The sequence below is a fragment of the Thalassophryne amazonica genome, chromosome 8 (assembly GCF_902500255.1).
Source record: "Thalassophryne amazonica chromosome 8, fThaAma1.1, whole genome shotgun sequence".
Taxonomy (NCBI): domain Eukaryota; kingdom Metazoa; phylum Chordata; class Actinopteri; order Batrachoidiformes; family Batrachoididae; genus Thalassophryne; species Thalassophryne amazonica.
In genome coordinates this window covers 11,389,188-11,406,000 of record NC_047110.1, presented here as the reverse complement: position 1 = coordinate 11,406,000, position 16,813 = coordinate 11,389,188, and the positions used below count along the sequence as shown (strand labels likewise).

General features: G+C 41.8%; 1 protein-coding gene across 1 annotated transcript in view; it reads left to right on the top strand.

Annotated features, from left to right (window-relative positions):
* Positions 1-16,813, top strand: part of met (MET proto-oncogene, receptor tyrosine kinase) — a 258,333-nt gene that overhangs the window by 94,713 nt on the left and 146,807 nt on the right. Inside the window, exons 6-8 of the mRNA XM_034175737.1 lie at positions 1,129-1,305; positions 2,376-2,533; positions 6,566-6,680. Coding sequence (XP_034031628.1) covers positions 1,129-1,305; positions 2,376-2,533; positions 6,566-6,680 — 450 coding nt within the window. The remainder of the gene's footprint in view (positions 1-1,128; positions 1,306-2,375; positions 2,534-6,565; positions 6,681-16,813) is intronic.

Below are 16,813 nucleotides of genomic sequence, written 5' to 3'. Positions count from 1 at the left end.
AACTTAAAGCAATATGCCTCAAAAATCGAAAAATGTACAACAAAACAAATGAGGAACGAATGGGAGGAAACTGGAGTCAACGTCTGTGACCGAACTGTAAGAAACCGCCTAAAGGAAATGGGATTTACATACAGAAAAGCTAAACGAAAGGCATCATTAACACCTAAACAGAAAAAAACAAGGTTACAATGGGCTAAGGAAAAGCAATTGTGGACTGTGGATGACTGGATGAAAGTCATATTCAGTGATGAATCTCGAACCTGCATTGGGCAAGGTGATGATGCTGGAACTTTTGTTTGGTGCCGTTCCAATGAGATTTATAAAGATGACTGAAGAGAACATGTAAATTTCCACAGTCATTGATGATATGGGGCTGCATGTCAGGTAAAGGCACTGGGGAGATGGCTGTCATTACATCATCAATAAATGCACAAGTTTATGTTGATATTTTGGACAATTGAAAGGATGTTTGTGGATGATGAAATCATTTTTCAAGATGATAGTGCATCTTGCCATAGAGCAAAAACTGCAAAAACATTCCTTGCAAAAAGACACATAGGGTCAATGTCATGGCATAGGGTCAATGTCATGGCATAGGGTCAATGTCAATGAGCAGATCTGATTTGATGCAGGTGTTAATTTGGGGGATGAAAATTTACAGGGTGATTCCATAATTTTTTTCCTCAGAATTGAGTGATTCCATATTTTTTTCCTCTGCTTGGTCTAAAAAAGTAACCGTTACTGACTGCCACAATCTTTTTTTCTTGATTTCTTATAGTGTTTCTTAAAGCCAGAAAGTTGCCATTTGAAATGACTTTAGTTTTGTGTCATGTCTGTGATCTGCTTTTTTTCTACAAAATTAAACAACTGAATGAACATCCTCCGAGGCCGGTGATTCCATAATTTTTGCCAGGGGATGTAGTGTCACCAAACAGTTGGTTATATTTCTTTTTGTTGCCCAGTTCTGTATTAGTCATCATTCTTTAAACAAGCAAAATGTATTAAAGTAATTTTTTAGTGTCAGTTTGTTACTTTTCTGAAATGTTTTTTGTCTCCACACTCCACTGACTTTCTTACATTTCAGGAAGTGTGTAAATATAAACTGGGTTATGCTTTTTGCCCTCTTAGATCACCAAAGTGCCTCTGATTGGCCCTGGCTGTGATCAGCTGACCACCTGCACTTTATGTTTGCTGTCGTCGAGGGTGACGGAGTGTGGTTGGTGTGACGGACGCTGCACCAGAGCCAATCAGTGTCTCACGTCATCTGTCTGGATACAGGACTATTGTACTCCAGTCATCACGAAGGTAACCACAGCGCACAGACTGGCCGCTGCTCTGCTACATTAAAAATGTAAAACATTGTATAAAGAGCCTCACGTGCATCTACATACTTACAACCATAACCAGGAAATGCTGGGATGGTATGATAAATGCAAATTTAAAAAAATAAATAAATAGCAGTTATTCATACATTAACTTTGACTTCTAGTTCATTGCAGACAGTACGAACGATGTAGTGTAACGGATCATAGTTGATCCATGGTCCATACGGACCACCCCCTGTGACTCATGGCACATAACAGAACTGTGGATTAAGCTTTCATACGTGTGATTTTGTATCATGGTGACTTTTTTTTTTTTTTTTTACCTTTGTTTAGCCTGGTTAGTCCCATTGAGATCAAGATCTCTTTAAAGAAGGAGAGGAAGAAGTAAAATTAAAGAAGTCATTAATTTTGTTGAAGTTGCAGTAAAATCAGTGTCTGAGTGGAATAAATGCAGCTCCACCCTCACATAACCTGTTAAAAAACGCACATGGCCTAGCAGAGAGACTGCAGCTATGCACTCATGCAGACTGTTACAGCCTCATGCTCAGCTAAAGACAGCACGATCAGCGCACTCCAATCACAGAAAGAATCTCTTAAACATTAATGGAGTTGAGGACAAAGTACCCATCGTCTCTTCTCTGTATGGTCTTGAGCTCACTGAACCGAGCACCGTGCTTGAAGCGGGAGAGCAGCCAAGGCGGCTGGAAGTTACCAGAAAGTAATGAACTTTCCTGACATTTTCCAAGCATCTGCTTGGGAGGACCACTGACCTGAATGAATTGGGATCAGTGGGATCCAAATTGCGACCGTATAACCAGCATGAACGTCCGCAAATCATCAGACACAACAGAGTTATTCCCTAAGTAACCCAACTTTTGCTGGAATATGTTGCAGGCCTGAAATGCAGGAACAGATGTATATTCACTTATTTACATTTAAATTGAAGTTTCCATATTGTGACAACTTTTCCTGATTTGGTGTTGAACACTGCTGTCCAACCATTTTAGACACATGCTGTGTGTCATCCTTTAATTCCTGTCACGATGTCAGGTGTCCCCCAAATCTGGACCGATACGAGGCTCGACAGTGGTGACCATTTGTGGGCGTAACTTTGGCTTTGACAAGGTGGACAGCTTCAAGGTTTCACAGATTTCAGTGGAAGTGGGAGGAGCTACATGCAAACTGTCCAAACAAGACCACGTCAACAGGTGTGTGTGTGTGTGTGTGTGTGTGTGTGTGTGTGTGTGTGTGTGTGTGTGTGTGTGTGTGTGTGTGTGTGTGTGTGTGTGTGTGTGTGTGTGTGTGTGTGTGTGTGTACATGTGTTTCACCTTAAAATGCATGCAATGGACTCATTTCAATTTAAGATCTAAACTACAACCCCTGGCAAAAATTATGGAATCACTGGCCTCGGAGGATGTTCATTCAGTTGTTTAATTTTGTAGAAAAAAAGCAGATCACAGACATGACACAAAACTAAAGTCATTTCAAATGGCAACTTTCTGGCTTAAAGAAACACTATAAGAAATCAAGAAAAAAAGATTGTGGCAGTCAATAACGGTTACTTTCTTAGACCAAGCAGAGGGAAAAAAATATGGACTCACTCAATTCTGAAGAATAAATTATGGAATCACCCTGTAAATGTTCATCCCCAAAACTAACACCTGCATCAAATCAGATCTGCTCGTTAGTCTGCATCTAAAAAGGAGTGATCACACCTTGGAGAGCTGTTGCACCAAGTGGACCGACATGAATCATGGCTCCAACACGAGAGATGTCAATTGAAACAAAGGAGAGGATTATCAAACTCTTAAAAGAGGGTAAATCATCATGCAATGTTGCAAAAGATGTTGGTTGTTCACAGTCAGCTGTGTCTAAACTCTGGACCAAATACAAACAACATGGGAAAGTTGTTAAAGGCAAAAGGCAAACATACTGGTAGACCAAGGAAGACATCAAAGCATCAAGACAGAAAACTTAAAGCAATATGTCTCAAAAATCAAAAATGCACAACAAAACAAATGAGGAACGAATGGGAGGAAACTGGAGTCAACGTCTGTGACCGAACTGTAAGAAACCGCCTAAAGGAAATGGGATTTACATACAGAAAAGCTAAACGAAAGCCATCATTAGCACCTAAACAGAAAAAAATCCATCCATCCATCCATTTTCTTCTGCTTTATCCGGAGTCGGGTCGCGGGGGCAGCAGCTCAAGCAAAGCCGCCCAGAGCTCCCAATCCACACACACCTCCTCCAGCTCCTCCGGGGAAACCCCAAGGTGTTCCCAAGCCAGCTGAGAGATGTAGTCCCTCCAGCGTGTCCTGGGTCTTCCCCGGGGCCTCCTCCCACTGGGACGTGCCCGGAACACCTCTCCAGCGAGGTGTCCAGGGGGCATCCGGAAAAGATGCCCGAGCCACCTCAACTGACTCCTTTCGATGTGGAGGAGCAGCGGCTCGACTCCGAGCTCCTCCCGAGTGACCGAGCTCCTCACCCTATCTCTAAGGGAGCGCTCAGCCACCCTGCAGAGGAAACTCATCTCGGCCGCTTGTACTCGCGATATCGTTCTTTCGGTCATGAGCCAAATCGCATGACCATAGGTGAGGATCGGAACGTAGATCGATCGGTAAATCAAGAGCTTTGCCCCCCTACTCAGCTCTCTCTTCACCACGACGGTCCGATACAGCGACCGCATCACTGCAGATGCTGCACTGATCCGTCTATCGATCTCACGCTCCATCCGTCCCTCACTCGTGAACAAGACCCCAAGATACTTAAACTCCTCCAGCCGACTGCTCTGCACGTCAGGATGTAAATAATAAAAAATGCAGGATGTCTCATTTTGGGAGGAAAAAATGGTTTTGGTCAATTGTAGTTCTATTGTTTGTATTATAACGTTTGGAAAGAGGTGTCATTTGATTGCAAAACGGCGATTCGCTCTGAAGTTATTAATTCTGACCAAAATCTGCACAGCTCTTTGGAGCACTTATTCCCACAAAACAGAGGATATTATTATTATTATTATTATTATTATTATTATTATTATTATTATTATTATTATTATTATTATTATTATTATTATTATTATTTCCATTACCTGATAGACAAATTCAGTTTATGCACCGGCTGGTGCTCACACCAAAGAACCATCGCATAATACTCACAGTGTGGAACGGAGGACGATTCTCGTTTTTGCCCACAACAAGACAAGAGTTAGTGACTTTAATCCACACAAAGGTGACTCACGATTGACATCTTTAAATGGTTTTGAGAGGGGTTAATGAAGAAATTGCGGACTTGTTGCTTCTGAAAACCAGTGAAGCAAAGAACCAGTGAGCGCTGCTTCGTTGCTTCAAGCTTCAAGCAGACCCGCTGCAGTCTGCAATCAACATAGAGAAATAATCATTTTCTTGATAAACACCCTCAAAAACAACAGCTGCTCAGGTGTCCTGAACTGAAGGACCGATAAGGGAATTGTTAAGCAAAAAGTGTATTGATGTCATCATGTTTGTTGTGGTAGAAATGTGCTTTCTGTCTTCCGTCCGGGGTGCATTCAGTGTGTCTCGGAAAAATCATTGCAAGCAGGCAGCGAGTGATGCAACACGATTTCACCCGTCAATTGAATCGATGCACACTGAATGAATCAATGCACTCGCATCGTGCATGTTTGTATCTAGATACCGATTCGTATTATATCGATTAATCACCACATGCCTAGTTGGGTTGTAGAAACCAGTGCCTATTATGGTGAAGAAAGACTGACTGACCTTGATTTCAGGGATCCTTGGATACTGCTGGAGACTTTTTGTAACACTGATGGTTATGTCAGGAGACTGAGAGGAGGAGTATGAGGGCATTTTGAAGGAATATCAGCTATGATATTTGAAGGAATATCATCTATGATATTTCTTTTCCACGTGGCACATTTCTCTGGGTATGAGCCAGCAGACAGGTCCGTCAGTGTTGAAGGGGTTAGAGAAGGCCAAGAGAATGCTGACGTTTCACCTGCCTGTGGCAGATTGATGGCTAATTTCAACAGACTGGGACAGACTGATTGTCTGCTGGGGTACTTGCTATCCAGGACCCAAGGCTCTGTAGTATGGTGGCTGCAGAAACACATGGCACCAGCACATGCTATATGACCAGACATACTCTACGCACACAGTGATGACTCAATATTCCAAGAAAAGTGAAAGAAAGAAGTCACTTGTTTGTCAAACTTCAGTTCCTGCAGGAAAGAGTTGGGATTGCAGGTTGCTGTAAAGAAGTGGTTCTTATATCAGCTCAGGTGCCTGTTAGTCTTTGAGTGATTGCACACCTGAATGACCTAATCAGCTTCTGGCAAAGCAGAGAGATGGAAAATGTGTATTGTAGGTGGTCCTTGAAGACCGGTTTGAAAACCACTACTGTCTTGGCACGGACAGATGACCCCAACACAGACAACAGCAGTGACAGTCAGTAAAACCTGGTTTTGTTGCAGCTGTTCCAGCAGCCAGAGTCAAAGCGCTCACACGCACTCCACAGATTTGCCCGTCTTGACAGTGGCAGATGATAAGCTTGGTAGCTTACTCAGTCAGGGTCTAGAACATGGGAGATCACTCAAAAGAAGCTCAGTTCATCCTGAAACAAAAGGTCAGCACGTGATCACAAAGACTTTTTAAAGAGGAGAGGCACCACTATGCTGCTCTTTTAAAATGAATAAAAGACATTTCACCAGAACGATCACAAACTATTCACGCTTAAGGTATTGGTGTCGCTGTGGGGTTTGTATTTGCTTTGGTTTTGTTGTTGTTGCTTGGAAATTCTCATAAATTTTATTCTCACTGTCATAAGCCTTAAATTTTACTGAAGTGAACCTGCAGGTGTCCTGCACACAACCGAAGCGTGCAGCAGCTCTGAAGTGCTGTGTGTTTATGAGATGAAGGCGGCCGTGTGTTTTCAGAGTCGTCATTGTGCTCCTGCAGGCTGCTACGCTCAGCACATGACTCCCCTAACTGAACAATTGCTGGGAAAACTTGGTGCGTTGTGACTTCCCACTCTGCTGGAAACATGTCCAATTCAAAACAACTCTCACTGCAAAAAAACCTTATTGTAAAAAAAAAACAACTAACAAAACAACACTTAGCCAGTCCAGATGAAGATGGCCTCTGTGTGCATTCCTGCAGTGTAGATGATGATTGAATTACTTTTGGCTAAATACTGGCTCTGGTGGGGTACAATTCCTGATTTGTGTTGCTTTCTTTAGTTGGACTGAGCTGCAGTGTTCCCCTGTGTCTACTGGGAACTTCACGCCATCAGGAAGCATAGTGAAGGTCACCAGTGGAAACAAGGTGGCCAAGAAGGAGGCTTTCAGCTTTAAGGTAAGACTTCTGACTTAAAAAAATGTTTTAGTCTGGTCTTACTTTCACAGTCTATTTCTTACACTAAAACAATTAGACTGGAATTGTGATTTTTTTTTTAGAAACATGCAGGAAAATATAACAAATTTTACTATAGTGTCAGGCATGTCAAGCAAATATTATGTGGTCTTTTAAACAATCAAGTTCACTACCAATAAACTATCTGAAGCCATTTCTATCAATTTTTCTCTTACGTTAGCATACAAACAAAAATTTAACCTTAATGTTTTTTTCCCATCCATGGGCCTAATGTACAGCCATGCCATGTACTGGAGTATTACTGGAGCAGATATGCTCGATATTTGAGGGAATCGTGACTTTGACGATAAAAGCATGACATTTGGCGCACATTTAGAGCATACCAAACAGATCATTTTTGGCTATAGGGGCATCACAGAGGTGGCCATTTTCCAAGATGGCTACCACGGGTTGTTGTTTTATCAATTGTTCATGACTCTAGACTATCAAGACTCTTGATTTTGGTGGCTAATCCTACATATTCAAGGATGAGGAATACAGTAGCACTATTTTAAACATGCTGCCACCTATGTAACAACATACGGTTAGCATTCAGGTAATTAAATAAGTGTAAAACCATTAAAATATGTAATATCGGTGATATTGTACATGTTTTCTTGACATCCTCCCAACGCTACTAAATATGTTATGGGAACATTACAAAAAACATTAGGATAACCCTAGGAGAACATGATACCCAGGTAACAAAAGAATGTTCCCAGAACGTTATGAAAAACGTTTTTAGAACGTTCCCATGGATGGTTTTGTTGACGTCCTCCCAACTTTAGTAAATACATTATGGGAAAATTACAAGAAATATTAGGATAACCCTAGGAGAACGTGATACGTATGTTCTTGCAAGGTTATGGACATTCCTGTGTGGATGCTCTTGAACGTCAAGAGCACACGGTGGGACTCCTATATCGTGTTACAAATAGTTTTTGCTTCCGTGTGTGGTATAAACAATCCAATGTCAGTATCCTAGTCATGTGCTCAAAGAGGTTACCAGTTGATAAAGTCCAAGGCCACTACGTGAAAGATGGTACATAATATTGGGGACTGATGTTAAGAAAATAAATAATTGGTAGTTCCAGAAATATTTGTGTGGGGCAGGAGATGTCACACAACACTAAATGTTATTTACTCCACATCCATTATTACCACCAGAATTATTTTTTCTACACCTAAGTGTACTGTAACCATTTGTTTGCAGTGTACCCCAATTAAAGAAAAAAATAGCTCCATCCATTTTTTTAAGTATTTCAAATCTCTTGCCTCTGGAAGTGCCCTCAAATATTTCTGGAACTGTGCTTAAATAAAGCAAGCAAGACACTTGTACCCAATTAATTTTTAATATCTAGGATGTGTACATCCACTCTTTCCAAAGCTCCATCAACCAACGTTGTTTATACACATCCAACATCATCAATTCCCATCTCCACTCCTCCAGAGTTCTGCATGTGCACTACACAGTTTAAGGTTTAACTTTGCTAACCGAGCCCATCTGCAGCACCTCCATTTGCACGCTGTGAAATGACCGAGCGCGAAGCAGCTTTATCCTATAAAGAGAAATAATACATTTAGAAACATTTTGCAATTCAGTCCCAGGAATTCAAAACACAAGTATATGAGGCACATTGTCTTCACCTTTCATACACTTAATTCTAAACCTGTATGGCCCAGATACAACAGCTAGGTTGCATCCATTTCAGTTACATAAGAGTCTTGTGCAAGCCACTTATAAAGCAGATGGTGGACACGGCCGACTGGAAACTGCAATCCAGCATGGGAGGAGCAAGTCTTTGCGTTGGCTCTGGCTTTGGCCCTGTTTTGCTTCTTCCGCTGATGATTTCATTCTTATCCTTCACTGTGAAAGCACAGACAAAAAAAATAAAATAAAAGGACTGCTGACATGAGTTTTGTATTGACAGGAGCCGAACTTTACGAGAAAGCATCAACAGTTATGATAAATCTGACTTCAGAAATTGAATCTACGTATCTGAAGTGACCTAAGCACAAGTTTTCACGTCTTAAATGTAAATAACAGCAGAGAAGTCGGCCAGAGAACTGACAGTGGTTACAAGCTCAGAGCATGCATTTTCCACTGACAGCTGCAGGGCTTCAACCTTTCAAGATGGGCGGCTCAGCGCTTCAGGTCATGTGACCAAATTACCTCTCTATTATGGGATGTCTATGGTCCAGACTGCTTCGAGTTTACTAGTTGTAATTACCAATATAAACGGCGTTCCAAGCCGTTTTTACTAGTTGCAAGTCATAAATTTACCAGTTACCAGTTGCCTGGAACGCACCATAAGGGGTAAAATATGATGCATATGACATCATTTCTCTACTTCTGGAGTACAAACCACGACATTTACAATGGATTTTTTTGGCAAATAAATTACACGCACACAAAGTGAACATGCAAAGAAGTGCAAGTGGACATGTGTTGCAGTTTGTTTATGATCCGGAGCACAAACGTGTCAAGGCAGTTTTGCAGGTGAGAGAACGGAACTACTCTGGTTAGCTGTGTAACACTTACCAACACGACGTCTCCCACCACTTTTCTTCTCCACCGGGAACCGGAACAAATACTGCTTCGGTGATTGCATCTGCAAAACAAAACCATACACAATTTATCCGTGTGAAGTTATGCTGTGTATAAGCCATCTCACAGTTACGAGTGCGCATACGTGGGAGAGCCTATAGCACTTCCAGGTTAATGGTCACATACCCAAAACACTGGCTGTGATCTCAATTTTTGTGACTAATCTGTATGTACATTTGTATGCTTTCAGCTGACCTTGACTGGCCCTGATACAGCTAACTGTACTCTTCCATGTGACTGTGCTGGCAGCTGAAGTACCTTCCTGGTGGTTTCAGCTGATGCATTGATTGGTGGTGCTAGAGCTAGTACATACTGTTCTTTAAGTAGAATAGTAAATTGTGAGTAGGGTTGCCAACTTTCAGAAATGAAAAATAAAGGACATCCACCACGGCTCCTCAGGGCCACTACCACCAGCCAAGGAGTGGTATATGTCATTTTGAACTCTTCCCACTCACATCTGAACATTTGCAAATATTTTTGCTTCTTTGGATGTAGTGGAATTTCCTCGCTACAGGACCCAACATGAGGTACAGAGATGACATTGGCAGCCCTTAATATTTCCTGTGTTTTAGTTTGTTCATTATTCAGTTTTGGTGAGTATGTGTGGGACGTTTATGACAATATGGAACAATTTACGTTCCGCACTGATTCAATATGGAACATAACAATTAATTGTCAAATAAAAGACAATTCTGTATTTTAAGGGATGGGTGGCAACCCCAGTTGTGAGACAATGGCCAAACTATTCAAGTTAGTGGACCCTACTGAGCCTGGAATGTCAGATACACAGTGCCTGACCACAGACTGGAATAAATGTGTTCTGTGTCAGGAAGATAGAGATGAGATACTGAAATGTCCAGCTAATTCAACACATGGCAGAGATGGAGCAGATTACAAAACCAGAGCTGAACTTCTTGTATCACCAGAAGCTACCAGGGCCTGTCGTGAACTCCTCTGCTGTAGATGCAAGAAGGGATGCAGTGAAAAGTGCAAATGATAAGTGCACTGCGCTGTGCCACTGTGGTGGCTTGTCTTTTCAGAACTAACGTTGCATTTAACTACTGTATAACTGTGACCTCTTTTTAAGTTGTCACTATGCCACTGCAGTTGTGTTTTCAGAGCTAGCATTGCATTTCAGCATTTATTGTAACTGTGTGACCTCTTTTTTGTTGTCATTAAAAACAAACAAAAAACCCACTAGATTTCATTGATTAAGATGAAAGTGTTTAAAGATACAGTAATCCTAATTTAAATGTTTGACCTAATGATGGCACTAGAGGGAAGGAACTATGGTCCATAAAATCAAGTTCAAGTTCATCCTCAGGGGTCCATGAATGTTTCCAGATAATTTTAAAGAATCTGATGAAGAGTCTTGGAGTTAACACGCTAAAATGAAAACCGCAGTGGCAGACCCTGTGGCGGTCCACAAAAAACATAATATCCCTGACTCATCATTTGGGGATATAAATAGTACCACTGCATTCCTCATCCTTAAAAATGCAGGACTAGGTACCAGGATCAAGACCCTTGGTGGTCTAGAGCCTGAGCTACTAATAAAACAATTCATCGGCAGCCATCTTGGAAAATGGGGCCTCTGCAATGCTCCTATAGCCAAAAATTATCTTTAGGGTATGCTCGAACACTGTGCCAAATGTCATGTTTTTATTGCAAATCAAAATCAAATCAAATCAGTTTTATTTATATAGCGCCAAATCACAACAACAGTTGCCCCAAGGCGCTTTATATTGTAAGGCAAAAGCCATACAATAATTACAGAAAACCCCCTACGGTCAAAACGACCCCCTGTGAGCAAGCACTGGCGACAGTGGGAAGGAAAAACTCCCTTTTAACAGGAAGAGAAACCTCCAACAGAACCAGGCTCAGGGAGGGGCAGTCTTCTGCTGGGACTGGTTGGGCCTGAGGGGAGAGAATCAGGAAAAAGACATGCTGTGGAGGGGAGCAGAGATCAATCACTAATGATTAAATGCAGAGTGGTGCATACAGAGCAAAAAGAGAAAGAAACACTCAGTGCATCATGGGAACACCCCAGCAGTCTAAGTCTAAAGCAGCATAACTAAGGGATGGTTCAGGGTCACCTGATCCAGCCCTAACTATAAGCTTTAGCAAAAAGGAAAGTTTTAAGCCTAATCTTAAAAGTAGAGAGGGTGTCTGTCTCCCTGATCTGAATTGGGAGCTGGTTCCACAGGAGAGGAGCCTGAAAGCTGAAGGCTCTGCCTCCCATTCTACTCTTAAAAACCCTAGGAACTACAAGTAAGCCTGCAGTCTGAGAGCGAAGCGCTCTATTGGGGTGATATGGTACTAAGAGGTCCCTAAGATAAGAGGGACCTGATTATTCAAAACCTTATAAGTAAGAAGAAGAATTTAAATTCTATTCTAGAATTAACAGGAAGCCAATGAAGAGAGGCCAATATGGGTGAAATGTGCTCTCTCCTTCTAGTCCCCGTCAGTACTCTATCTGCAGCATTTTGAATTAACTGAAGGCTTTTCAGGGAACTATTATGACAACCTGATAATAATGAATTACAATAGTCCAGCCTAGAGGTAATAAATGCATGAATTAGTTTTCCAGCATCACTCTGAGACAAGACCTTTCTAATTTTAGAGATATTGCGCAAATGTAAAAAAGCAGTCCTACATATTTGCTTAATATGCACATTGAATGACATATCCTGATCAAAAATGACTCCAAGATTTCTCACAGTATTACTAGAGGTCAGGGTAATGCCATCCAGAGTAAGGATCTGGTTAGTCACCATGTTTCTAAGATTTGTGGGGCCAAGTACAATAACTTCAGTTTTATCTGAGTTTAAAAGCAGGAAATTAGAGGTCATCCATGTCTTTATGTCTGTAAGACATTCCTGCAGTTTAACTAATTGGTGTGTGTCCTCCGGCTTCATGGATAGATAAAGCTGGGTATCATCTGCATAACAATGAAAATATAAGCAATGCTTTCTAATAATACTGCCTAAGGGAAGCATGTATAAAGTGAATAAAATTGGTCCTAGCACAGAACCTTGTGGAACTCCATAATTAACCTTAGTCTGTGAAGAAGACTCCCCATTTACATGAACAAATTGTAATCTATTAGATAAATATGATTCAAACAACCGCAGTGCAGTGCCTTTAATACCTATGGCATGCTCTAATCTCTGTAATAAAATTTTATGGTCAACAGTATCAAAAGCAGCACTGAGGTCTAACAGGACAAGCACAGAGATGAGTCCACTGTCTGAGGCCATAAGAAGATCATTTGTAACCTTCACTAATGCTGTTCTGTACTATGATGAATTCTGAAACCTGACTGAAACTCTTCAAATAGACCATTCCTCTGCAGATGATCAGTTAGCTGTTTTACAACTACCCTTTCAAGAATTTTTGAGAGAAAAGGAAGGTTGGAGATTGGCCTATAATTAGCTAAGATAGCTGGGTCAAGTGATGGCTTTTTAAGTAATGGTTTAATTACTGCCACCTTAAAAGCCTGTGGTACATAGCCAACTAATAAAGATAGATTGATCATATTTAAGATCGAAGCATTAATTAATGGTAGGGCTTCCTTGTGCAGCCTGGTAGGAATGGGGTCTAATAGACATGTTGATGGTTTGGAGGAAGTGACTAATGAAAGAGTCTAACCAAATACCAGCATTACTGAAAGCAGCCAAAGATAACGATATGTCTTTGGGATGGTTATGAGTAATTTTTTCTCTAATAGTTAAAATTTTATTAGCAAAGAAAGTCATGAAGTCATTACTAGTTAAAGTTAAAGGAATACTCTTCTCAATAGAGCTCTGACCCTTTGTCAGCCTGGTTACAGTGCTGAAAAGAAACCTGGGGTTGTTCTTATTTTCTTCAATTAGTGATGAGTAGTAAGATGTCCTAGCTTTACGGAGGGCTTTTTTATAGAGCAACAGACTCTTTTTCCAGGCTAAGTGAAGATCTTCTAAATTAGTGAGATGCCATGTCCTCTCCAACTTACAGAATCAAAGTCACGATTCATCCACATATCTGCTCTGCTAATAAGTCATGTGTCAAAAAATGCAAATATGTCAAAAACAATGGGAAAAAAACAAATATGTCACATATATTGGAAATGTGGTGCTATTGCTTCATACAAGAAGCTAAAGTAATTGAATTGGCATATTGTTTCTTTCGAATCATGTCAGCAATCAGATGCTAATGAGCTAATAACTGTTATTGCATGAGGCACAAAGTGTAAAGAAACTGCTTCTTTTGGCCACTGAACAGATCATGATACATACATGAGCTAAACATGCAATATAATTAAACTTTTGAAAAAACAAATGAAAAAGATAATAGACTTAGCTTAGCTGACTTGAAGTTGCTGTTCTTGTTGTCTGACAGTCCAAAAAAGTGTACTGCTGCAAAGTATAAAAGTAATATTCCCTCTTTTTGTTCAGAATGTGGTCTTTCAGGTGGCGAGCATTATTTCTCAAATTTAAGAAATAGAACATTTTTCTCATTCAGAGCTTCTTCTTCTGTAATTCAGTATACAGTGTATTTTTTTCATACATAAATCACTTCGGAATAAATTGCAGGGCTTCACAAAGTAGTTTAAAAAGTGTGACTTTTACTGCAGAAAAACAGTATCTTCTTAAAGCCCCGGTCACATGGCACTTAACAAAGAGCAATGAAGCCCAAACGAAACAAGAAATCTGGACTTTCATTGACTTTCGTTGGCATCTTTTAACGTTCATGCAGCTTCATTCCTGCAGCTGGCGCTTCGTCAGGATTTTTAAACTGTTGGAAAAATTTCAACGAATGCCACCGAAAATCTCAATTCATCCGTATTCTCTTTTGCTGTAGTTCTTGATTTTTTTTATCGTTAGCATTTAGCTTGACTTTGTTTGACCAGCTGAATGTTTTCACACAGTCCAGAAGCCGGTTTGTGAGCGCTGCTGTGGAGGAGAGATGGAGCTCCTCCGCGGTGCTGCCGGTGTGTGGTGTGGGGCTTCTGCCACTGCGTGTGATGTGGCGAGTGCTGCTGCGGTCATGCAGTCGTGCTGGCCGGCCAGGAAGAATTGCCAGCGCATGGCAGTCCATGATCGTGGTGTTGTTCCAGCACTGCATGCACCTGAGAAGAGAGTTACAGCACAAAAAGTCCGGCCGGTGTGCAGTATTCTGTCCATGAATTCTGAAGGGCTTGCTGTTTCCTTCAGCCTGTGCAGAGAGAAGAGCCTGCTGGTCCTGTCAGCATCTGACAGTTCAAAGGTTTTGAGGAAGTGATCCTTGATCACTGTGTATTTGTTTGCAGCGACAGGGCTTTGCAGGAGCGTGATCAGCCTCATTTGTTTCTATGGCGCTGAGGGCCAACACAACATAATAATGTTTTGTGTTGTCTGCTGTGATCTGTCAGAGTGAACTGCACCACTGTTTGTGCAAACCAGGCGGCAGTTTACAGAAGTGTGACTCTGAGCCATCAAGTGTGGAAAAACGTCCAGCAGCAGTGGGCATTCACATGTGAACAGCAAAGAGAGAGAGAGAGAGAGAGAGAGAGAGAGAGAGAGAGAGAGAGAGAGAGAGAGAGAGAGAGAGAGACAGCACTATCTATCTCTCTCTCTCCCTCTGTCTCGTACGTGTGCATTTCGGGTGTACAGACAGAGATTAGAGTTTGGGAGATTTGAGAAATATTTGGCATGTTTGCAGTGTGTATTATTTTGGTGGAGTATTTAGCGTGTGTGGTTAGTGTGGTGGTGTTTTAGTTTTGTAAAAATTAGGCATCTTATGAATGTTGAGCAAGCGCAAGTTTTTTTTAGTTGGAGCAAGAGGAGCGTGCAGTGTGTGAGTCTCAGCTAGACCATGAGGATTCTGATGATGAAGGAGATGATCCCTCTTTTGTTCTGTATGAGGAACCAGAGCAGGTGGATCCACCGACGTGCGCACAGATATCCACAATGGGTCAGATCACACACTTCTGTTTGCAGCTGAGCTCCATCCCAGCGCCAAGTCCTGGAACACAGAGATGCAAACACACATTGCTCCAGCAGGGGCTCTGTTTTGTTTAAAGCGTTAAGATCAACGTTCGCTTCAGCTTCATTTTTTTCCTGTTTTGTCCCTTTTGCGCGCTTGATTCACAGGCTATTCAGTGATGAAGCTCTTTTGGCCACCTTTTCTCAATGATTTGTGAATTTTTTACTTTATTACCTTCGTTCAAGGATCGTCGTATGCTGTGTGACCGGGCCATAAGATAACTTGCATATATTCAAACATAGTTACGGACCAAGGTGATCACAAGAACATACATATTCCTGTAATAATGGAGATGGGTGAGTCACGTATTCTTTTTCCTGAGCTTCAAAGATGTTAGTTTTACACTGGTGATTTTACTGTGTATTAGTATAGTACCCCCTTTACTGCTGGGTGGGCAGCAGGGTGACAGTCACAGCAGGTACTCAAATCAGCATCCTTCTTGTAGAGCCATCACACACACCTGCAGTCATGATCAAATCAATAATATTAATAATGAATAGATCCATTTGTGGGATTTCAACATACAAGGTCTATTAGAAAAGTATCCAACCTTTTTATTTTTTGCAAAAACCATATGGATTTGAATCACGTGTGATTGCATCAGCCAAGCTTGAACCTTCGTGCACATGCGTGAGTTTTTTCACGCCTGTCGGTTGTGTCATTCGCCTGTGAGCAGGCTTTGAGTGAGCACTGGTCCTCCCCCCCTCGTCGGATTTGCATTGCGAACGGCTGAACGGCTGGAGCAGCGCTGCATCAAATTTTTCCAGAAACTGTGAGAGACAGCCAGGTGGACACCATTCGGAAAATTCAGATGGCTTTCAGGGACGATTTTATGGGCATCACACAGATTTACGGAGTGTTACAGCCAGTTTAAAGACAGCGCACAATGGCGGAAGGCGCGCCGCGCTCCGAGCGGCGATCGACAGGATGAAACGACCAGATCATTTCCAAACTGAATGCTGTGTTGATCCAGGACGTCGTCTGACTACCAGAGAAATGGCAGAAAAGGTGGACATAGCACTTTTCCGGCGCATTCCACTGTTAAAAGAGATTTTGTCATGAAAACAGGAGCGGAGGAATTCGCCACGGAGCCGCTAATGGTGCCCAACGAAAGCACCTCCGTGTTGGTCTCACAGGACATGTGACATGCCCAGGTCTTCGACAGTTTCTCGGATACTCACTCGACTGAAAAGCCACCCAAAGCCGTCTGAATCTTCCGAATGGCGGAAGAGCTGGGCATGTCCCGTGAGACTTCCAACACGGAGGTGCTTTTTGTTCTGCGCCATTACGCAGCTCCGTCCTGACGCGCGAATTCCGCCGCACGTCTTTCATTACAAAATCTCTTGTAACAGTGTAATGTGCCGAAAAAGTGCTATGTACACCTCTCTTGCCATTTCTCTGGTAGTCAGACGACGTCCCGGATCAACACAGCCTTCACTTTGGAAATGATCTGGTCGTTTCA